Source organism: Bos mutus, chromosome 10 (genome assembly GCF_027580195.1).
Source record: "Bos mutus isolate GX-2022 chromosome 10, NWIPB_WYAK_1.1, whole genome shotgun sequence".
Classification (NCBI taxonomy): Eukaryota; Metazoa; Chordata; class Mammalia; order Artiodactyla; family Bovidae; genus Bos; species Bos mutus.
Window position 1 is genome coordinate 82,457,463 of NC_091626.1, and position 9,349 is coordinate 82,466,811.

The 9,349-nt window shown below is 51.7% G+C and overlaps 1 protein-coding gene across 3 annotated transcripts; it reads right to left on the minus strand.

Moving 5' to 3' along the window:
- Positions 1-1,036: 1,036 nt before the first annotated feature.
- Positions 1,037-6,319, minus strand: SALL2 (spalt like transcription factor 2). Of its 3 annotated transcripts, XM_070378332.1 has the most exons (4): positions 6,014-6,319; positions 2,826-5,635; positions 2,287-2,382; positions 1,037-1,204 (listed from the first exon to the last, which is right to left on the minus strand). In XM_070378332.1, exons 1-4 carry the CDS (start codon positions 6,078-6,080, stop codon positions 1,181-1,183), a joined length of 2,997 nt encoding a protein of 998 aa, XP_070234433.1. In that variant the 5' UTR covers positions 6,081-6,319; the 3' UTR covers positions 1,037-1,180. The 3 variants fall into 3 exon arrangements, with proteins under 3 accessions (XP_070234433.1, XP_070234434.1, XP_070234432.1); XM_070378333.1 differs by lacking the exon at positions 2,287-2,382; XM_070378331.1 differs by having other exon boundaries at positions 1,062-2,382; positions 6,014-6,317.
- Positions 6,320-9,349: the final 3,030 nt, after the last annotated feature.

The following is a 9,349-nucleotide window of genomic DNA, read 5'->3' on the forward strand; positions in this document are numbered from 1 at the left end:
TATAAAGCTTTGGTAGGGAATTAAAGAGACAGGAGCTGTTTCTTCCCCAGCCTACTTCACAAGATTGTCATGTCCTATTCACTAGTACCTTTAAAGGGGAATGGGTACGGCTCCAGGAGGCCACTGGAATTAAACCTCTGTTCAGGAACAGGTTTACTCACCTTTTCCCTTCAGTCTTCCAGCCAGCCTCACTTTAGGAGTCCAGTGATGGAACCGGAAGCAAGTACCACCCCTGAAGGTAGTAGCAGTGAAACTGAGTTTCTGCTGACCTGGGTTCTTAATCCACTTCTGCAACTGATTGGCTACATGTCTTCAGGCAAATCATTTTACCAGTCCTATCCCTTTAGCACATGGTTTCAGTGATATCTTACAAAAGCAAAAATTAGAAAAAATTCCAGAGAATGTTTTCTTTAGGAAAGCAAGGTCTAAGAGTCTGAACCTTACCATATTGTGGAGACAAAACAAAAAAAAAAAAAAAATATATATATATATATACACACACACACAGACACACCCACCCCCAATGTATTTCCTCTGCTAAAAATTCTCCTTTATATTACCTTGTTGGTAGAAATTATTAGGGTTGAATTTTTTTTTTAATGTTTATAATATTAGACCAAGGATCATAAAGATGAATTCACCTTCGTTCTGCAGATTAACTGATGTCAGCTAGGCTGGCTTAGGTTTCAGGAAAGACTGATAGCGTTCAAACTACAAACAAAACAAAAAACAAAATAAAATACAAAAGCTTGGTGGTGGAAGCATCTAGGCAAAGAGAAAACCTGGACAACGGCTGTAAAGTGTGAGCAAATCCTCTACCTTTTGAGAACACAAACACCATTTCAACAAGGAAATTACATTCAGTGAAGGTTGTTTTAGGACAAGGCTGAGCAAATTAAATACTTCACCACCATATGTTCAGCTTTGGCAGGAGATGTAGGTGGTAAGGGAATCTCAATGTTAGGGAATAACCATATCACACCCCAGCTGGCTATTTAGTCATGAAATAAGGAGAAACACACAAATATTTGGTTAAAACACCTTTAATGAAAAGGGAAAGACACTAATATCTCCCTTGTCTGGTCTTCACATTTTACTATGTTAGGAAACTCTGGAGCCTACACCTTTGGAGGAGCCATCACTCACATCAGTCAATAGCAGAATCTTCACTCCTTCCTCCTCAGAACTCCTGTTCCAGATGATCCTATGTTAAGAGTAAATACTACATCTCATTACAAGACAGAGAGGCAGGGAGGACAGCACCTGGGCTCCTCTCCCAAAGTCTGGGACTCTATTAACCAGACAGTGGCAAAGACACAAACCCAGGTCCATGGGCAGGCACAATGGGGAGGAAGTGGACCTTGAGAGAGGAAGATAAGGAAAATACAGGGGCTAGGGAATAAAGGAGGGAGTTATCTAAAACTAGAAGCACACTAGTGCTAGGAAACCCCTCTGATCCACAGTGCACTGTGGCACACTAAAGTCACCATGAGTCCAAAAGAACATTCATGAGACCCATCAACCCATCCAATCAAGAATTTGAGGTCTCCTCCTTTACATCTCGCCCCTTTATTAATCATACAGGTTTGCAGCAAGCCTTATGCTTTACAACACTCAACTTTCCATTAGTCCTTCAACTACCCTCATGAACAATGCTTGCTAAAGATATGAACTTCACATTTCCTTCCCCCAAATAGCCATCCCATGGGAGACCTCTCAGCAAGAAATCCACTTGTTTGCTAACTGTGAGAGGCAAAGATGAAGGATATGAGAAGCTCAGAATATCTTGGCATATTAAGCAGCCAACGCCTTTGCCTTAATGTGACTAAGACACGAGTGCCTTACTAGCAGGAAGAGTGTCCTGTGCCTTTCATTTCTCCCTACCCCCTGGGGCTGGGCCACGAGAGACAGATATTGTTCCATTTTCACTGTTGGCACGCGGAAGGAGAAGGAATGTACAATGTGCTACTTCTCTTCTAAGATGGGCTTCCCAGGCACTGTCTTGGATGCAAGAGGCCTAAAGAAGAAAAGGGGAGCTCTCTTCTCCTTGGCTTCTCTGGATCCCACCACTGCTGGAGGCAACTTCCCAGCCTCAGTTCCTGGGCCAAACAGCACTGGTGGTGCAGGGCCTGAAGTGGCAGTGGAGATGGAGATGGAACTGGAAGTCTGGGGCTTGGTGGGCAGGTCACTTGACAGGAAGGTTGTGTCCTGGTTCCAAAGAGACAGCGGGCCCACCCTCACCAGCTGGGAAGGAATGCCCTGGGACAAGAAGTCATGCAGGCTGACCTGGTCACCAGAGAGGAGTGGCCCTAGGCCCTCCAGGGACAGGTGCTGCCCCCTTCGGGGTGGGCTGTAATTCCATATGTGGGTGCTCAGGTGCACCTGCCAAAGGGGAGAGGAGAGGGAAGAAGGGTCATTCTCAGGGAAGCTGGAAAGGGTTCTTCTTGGGAATGTAAAAGCTGTAGCGAATCTATTTTCCTCAGGTACAATGAATGAAGAGGGAAGAAAAGTTTCTCAGGGGGCAGTTGCCGTGAGCTCAGCAATTTCGAAGCTCGGGGATTAGAGAAAAGTCATTAAGGACATCTAAGAACTCAGAGAAACAGACAAATAAACGCTCATACATCTGGGAGGTCCTTCTACAGAGCTCTCACTTCCTGCTCCTTGGGTCAAGGGGCAGCAGGTACAGAAAAACTGGTTCATGGGATGGTGGGGTCATCTTTTCGGGGAAAGGGAGAGAGCCCTGGGGAAGTGATAGAGGGTGAGCAGCCTGGGACCAAGGAAAGAGCAGCAATATTCTGAGGGCCATGGGGGGCAAAGGGCTGTACCTGGTGGTGGGCCAGCAGCATGTGCTTCTTGAGGGTAGCCCGCTCGAGAAAGCCCTGCCTGCAGAAAACACAAGTGAAGAGCAGCCCCTCCTTGGGGTGGGTTTTCTGATGCTCCTCCAGAGCTGCCTGGGTGGGAAAGGTCTGGCCACACACTTCACAGGCCTTTCGGCCACTGCTTTCCCCGGGCTCCTTTCTCATCACTTCCTGCAGGCTCAGCTCCTCCACCAACGGGGTGCTGCTGCCTTCCCCTTCAAGGGCCCGCGCTGACCCTGGGCTGGAGCTCCTCTCAGGTTTTCCCCCTTCTTCCGTGCCTCCGGCAGCATCACTGCCTCCCTGCTCCATTGGCTGCGTCTGATCCAGGGTGTCAGGTGGTGGTGGTGGCAGCAGACACGGCTGTTGAATGGCCTTCTCATTAGTGTCCATCTCCTTCCCAGCTGTGGTCACTGCCGCCACAGTCCCCACTTCCTCCTCAGTGCCAGAGGCCTCTTCTGAATCACCTCGCACGGATATCGCCTTCTCACCTCCACTTTCAGAGCCTCTTCCGGCCAGAGAATCTTCATCGGTCACATCTTCTTCCTCTTCTTCATCCTCTTCCTCTTCTTCAGACAACTCCTCCTCTGGGGATGGCTGCTGGGATGGCTGCTGGGGGAAGCCCCCGGCTCCGGAGACTGTCGATTGCTCAGAGCCGTTCTCCTGGGCAGTTCCCCCCGCTTCAGGGAGTGCAGTGCCACCATTGGGGATCTGGCCCCCCAGGTGCATCCGAACATGCTGCTGCAGAGTAACAGCGTTGGTGAACTTCTTCTGGCAAATGGGGCAGGAGTTCTGGGCCCGGGCAGCTGGACTAGCCTTATGGCCCACGAAATGTGCACGCAGATTGCCCCGGGTAGAGAAAGCTCTGCCACACACTTTGCATTTGAAGGGCCGCTCACCTCCATGCTGGCCATAATGCAGGCGCAGTGCCCGAGGACAGCTCAGCACCCGGAGACAAATGACACACTGGTTGGGTCCAGATGAGGCTGATGATGAAGCTGCAGGGGCAGAGGTGGTGGGGGCACCCGAGGCAGTAGAGGCCACTGCCACAGCTCCTTGACGGTCAATCTTTTCTACCAGCTGCTGAAGCTTGGAGGTCTCGGAGGGTGAAGCGCCCAAGGGCTCCAGCACATAAGGGAAAGGGAAGCTACCAGTGGACTTCAAGTGGTTGGTAAGCAGGGCCCAGCTGGGTAGCGATGTCACTAGCTTACTTAGCTGCATGCGGGTTGCTGCGCCACTTTCTGCCACTCCGGTGATGGCTGAGCCCTCACTCCCCGGCGGGGTGTTTTCATCCGCTTTATTCTTTGGCTCTACCGCTTTCATGAGCACAAACTTATTGAAAGCAGGAAGCGCAGGGGCCGTAGTGGTGCCTGCACCAGTGGAGAGCAGTGTGAGGCTCTCTGTGGCACTGAGGGCAGCAGTGGAGGCCACCAGAGGCTTGCGTTCCACACCTCCACCCGGCACAGCGGCCTCCTCCTCGGCCTTTTCTGGTGGCACCGACATACCATAGGGCAGGCCGCTGCTGGTGATAACGTAGTCTAGATGCTCTGGCACCGGGTGAGGGTTCATCTGCACATGTGGGTACTTCTCCCGATGCCGATGGAAATGCACTTTGAGGTTGCCTCTCGTGGTAAAGCGGTTGCCACACACATTACACTTATAGGGTCTCTCGCCTGTGTGGGAACGCAGGTGGATCTGCAGGGCACTGTCACTACCAAATACTTTGGCGCAGAAGCGGCACTTGTGCCTCCCACCGGGCTTCTCCAAGGGGCCCATCACTTCCCCATAACCCAACTCTCCACCTCCATTCTTTGGCTTCAGGAGCCCTGGGGAAGCAGCAGCCTCGAGGCCCCGGGCTGCCCCAAGACACTGCGCTGCCAGGAGTCCTGTGGTGCCTGGGAAAGCCAGGTGAGGCGAGGCGATCAGCTGATCCGTGCTGCCTGACAGGGCCGGGGAGGGTGCAGGGGTGGGTTTGTGGCTTCGCCCGACCACACCAGCAGAAAAAGGGTGCTGTGACCCCAAGGGGTGGTAAAGGTGGAAGAAAGCCTGCTTGGGTGCTTCTGCCCCTGAGGAGGAGGTGGAGGAAGGTGCCAGTGTTTTGCCAGTTTGGACAGGTTTGATGGGGCTGAAGAGAGGAAGCAGGGGTTTGGTGGAGGAGGCAGTCCCTGTCCCAGGCAGCTCCGAGGGACTGGAAGGGGTGCCCACTGTCTGGCCTAAGGAGCCTAGCAGCAGCACCTGCCGGCAGATTTGCTCAGTCATCTGCATCTGATGAATCTGGCGCTGCTGCAGCACCCGGAGTTCTTCCAAGATCAGAGGGATGTTCAAGTGGCCACTGCCTACCCCTGGGGGGGGAGGAGGAGGCGGAGGAGGAGGGGGTGCAGGGGTGGACTCCGGCGGTAATGGAGTTGCTCCCAGCTTGGGGCTGGCCAAGATCAGGCCCCCACCTCCCCCAGCTGCTGTACCTGTGGCAGCAATGAGGAAGTGCCCGGACGACTCCTCTCCCCTCCGCTCTGGGCCCCAGGTGGGATCTGTGGGTACAGAGGACGCGCAGTCCGAGGGGTTGCTTTGCTCAGCTTCCATGGCCTGCGGACTACTGTGGCCCTCAGGCCGGGGTTCGCAAGAGGTCGAAGAGTTGTTGGGGTTCTCCTGGCCCCCAATTATCACCATTACAGGGGGATCAGTAGAACATGCATTCTGGTGGGCGAGGAATTCGGTTGGGTCAGTGAATTGTGCGCAGCACTTGGCACAGACTTGGGGGTGGTCGTCCTCGCTCACATCACCTGGGGAGAACACAAGGAGAGAGCGTGGGTGGTGCGGTTGGGATGGGTATACACAGGCTGTAATTAACAACGAGCCCAGTAACCGCTAGTGGGGGTGGGGAGATGAGCTCACCATCAGGCCGTGCAGAAGGCTAGAGCTCAGGGCTGACCCGCCTGGACACGACACGCCAGCACTGAGGGCCAGGGAGGAGTGGGCATGCACAAGCTACTGTCCCCCTTCCATCCCCTCGCACCCCGGGTCACCGGCGGGCGGAAGGACTAGCTGGGAGGACCGGGTCCTGGGCAGAGAATCGTGCGTTTTATCTCGTCCACCGAAAGTCCTTCCCCCCTCGCCCCGCGCGCCCCCTCCACCCCTACCCCTGCCGGGCCCTACCGCACCTCCAAGCTCCGCCGGCTCCCCGCAGGGCCCCCCGAGACGAGAGCTCCTCCCGGCTTCGTGCGCCATGGTTGTGCGGGAGGTACAGGGCCGGGTGGAGTGGGAGACAATGGGTATCCGGATTGGGGGAGGCGGCACTGGCCGCCCGGGCTGCAGCAGCCTCTGCACCCAGCGGCCCAGACTGCAGAGATGGAGATCGGCGGCGGGGGCAGGGCGCAGTGGAGGAGGGGGAGGGGAGCAAGGAGACGCGGAGGAGGGGAGGAGCTGGAGCCAGAAAGCTGGGAGAGGGGAGATGGGGGAGGAGCTGCTGGGAAGGGGAGTCTGTGGGGAGGAGCTGCTGGGGAGGGAGGCGGGAGCTGGGGAAGGAGGGGGGGGCGGGGGATGGGTGTACGGGGGCGGGAGCCCAGAGCACAGGAGGGTTTCCGGTAGGCTCAGTGACAGGTGCTGTGGGGCCTGGTGGGGGTCCACCTATCCTTGCCCTCTGCTAGCTCCCCCCATCTCCAGATGTCTTTGCCCAGACCGGCCCGCCCACCTCCCCAGCAAGCTCAAGGGGGCACAGTAGGAAACACAGCCTTGCTCAATAGAGCAGAGCGATAGGCTTCTCTTATTTTTCTTCGGATAAAGGATCCGCTGAGCCTGGAAAACGTGGACTCCAGAGAGGGTGGTCTGAGGGCCAGAGCAGGAGGGGGGTCCCAGAAAATCCACTCCTTATCTACACACATTCACACCGCCCCTTCAAATGCCCCAAGTTTTGTCCTGTTTTCTTCACCTCCATTCCCACCCTACCCCCACAACCCCTCTACAATAGAAGCTTCTTAGGGTGGGAGGCTGCGAGGTAGAATTTCCAAGGAAGTCGATTCAGGACTCTTCTCTGCGGAACACTAAGCCCCTTTACTCCCCGCCCCTCCTCCCCCAGAATAATAGCTGAATGCAAGTTATTCCACGGATCACCCGGCCCACACCTCATTTATAGAGTTCATGCTTATTTAAGGAGCCATCTCCTATTTAGTTTCCTCTTCTCTACCCTTCTTCCTCCGTTGTCCTTCTCTAGCAACGCAGACACTATTAAGGACGTGCGGTTTGGGGGAGATGCTAGCCTGCAGAGGCCCACCTAGCTTTAACCCCGGGGGAACGGGAACTCCTCCTGAAACAATGGGGAAAATGCAGTAGGAGGGAGCTACCAGGCAGCCTCTCGGGGCCTAAAGCCCCTTTTAGCCCCAGGCTGGGTTGAATGCCTAGAAATGACTTAACACCTGCTCACTGCACAGAGGTGGCCTCCAGTTCGGAGAGAGGATTAAGCGGGTAAAATGCCTCCTGGACCAGGTACTCTGCATTCCCTTCCTATCTTGAAATGAGCCTTAAAGGCTTTCCCACTTCCTTAAAAGAGCTTACAGGAGGTGACAACAAGTCCTTAGTTCTGTGGTTTGCCTGGGCATCAGTAAATCCACCTTGTTCTAATCCCAGTTCCGTTCTTGCCTGGCTGGTAAATTGAGGTGTGGTGGGCAGTCACACCATGACTACACTGCCATTTCCTTTTTTGTAAAGTGGTAATATTGTAGCTATGTTGGCTTCATCAGAGAAATATAGTGGGGATAAAATAATATGTATATATAGGACTTCAAATTTTGGGAGGAGTCCTAAATATTATGAATTAAAGAACTTACCGTTCAGTGGCAAAAAAAAAAACAAAATAAGCTAAAATACATATATATTCAAATTAGGTCTGTTTTCATGTTGCCTATTAATTTCTTTCTTTCTTTATTTATTTTTGGCCAAGCTGTACGGCTTACTCAGGATCTTAGTTCCCTGAACCCAGGTCCTTGGTAGCATAAGTGTGGCATCCTAACCACTGGACTGCCAGGGAATTAGCCATCTTATTCATTTCTGAGGCTAATATTATTGGCTTATATTAAGAGTAGGAAGTCTTTTGGGGTGGGAGCTGTAATAGCCATCTCCTTCCCCAAATATTAATGTTAGTGTAGTGTAATATTAATATTAGGCTTTTCAGGTGGCGCTAGTGGTAAAGAATCCATCTGCCAATGCAGGAGAGGCAAGAGACACGGGTTTGATTCTTGGGTTGGGACGATTCCCTGGAGTAGGAAAAGGCAATCCACTCCATTATTCTTGCCTGGAAAATTCTATGGACAGAGGAGCCTGGCAGGCTACAGTCCATGGGGTTGCAAAGAGTCAGACATGACTGAACACACACACTGAGTTGTATATATAATATAGACATAGTTGAATATTAATATTAGTACAATATATTAATAATGTCCACTTTCATTGAAAACTTTGTACTGAATTGTTTTGAAACTTCAGATAAACACAAGTGTCTTGACACTGTGGACAATGGCTCTGAAACAGAGGAGCTCCAGGCTTCCAGACCTGACCAGGGAGGGAGAGGGGATTCTGTGTCAATTATGGTAAGTCACAGGTTAACTGCAATGTTGTTTATTTTTACAGATAAGGAAGTTGAAGCTTGGAGAGGTTAAGTGACTTTTCCAAATTCACACAGTAATTCAGTGCAGCAAGCATTCAGAGTTTTGACTCCTGTCCAATACTTTCCCAAGCACATCAACACTGTGTAGCTTCCCTAAACTAGAGAAAGGGCCTTGTGTGGTTCCTACCTGCCATTTGCTCTGTGGCCTCAGTGAGAAAGAAGGAATCAGATGGACGCTTTCTACTGAGCATTTGTTAATTAGCATTGAACGTTTGATATCAAGTTGCTGTTTTGTCAAGTCTTCCAACAAGAAAAGAAATCCTTTTCTTTTCATCTTCTCCTGGGAAACACTGTCCCCTTTCTTGCTCTTTAATGAAACTTGCTTTCTGATGCGTAATTTGATCTGCACTCTTCTTAAAGGTAAATTCAGTCCCTGTTGAAAGGTGATGGATCAACAGCCACCTGTAAGAGGAGCCCTCTATTTCTCAGCACTTTTCACTCACTGCCTATCCTGAAAAGGGGGGTGGGATTCTTAGGCAGACACGAATGAAATCATAAACACAGGACTAAACAAACCCGGTAATGGTGTCCCTAGATAGCAGATAAGGTGAAGTAAGCTATCCTGGGTCACATGCAAAGTCTGGGATGGACACAGGACTGAGATCTGGATATGCTGGTTTAAATTTATAAAGAGCTGAAATAACAAAGAAAAATGAAATCAGGTGACTGTCTAAATCTGGTGGCTCATCAAACTTGGGAAAGGATGGCTCAGAAAACAGAAAAATCAGTGGGTAGCAGTGACTTGAACAGAGGTTCTCAAACTTTGCTGCCCACTAGAATTACTGGAAGAGCTTTTAAAAATCCCAGTGGCCAGGCTGTGTGTGCATGCATGCTAAGT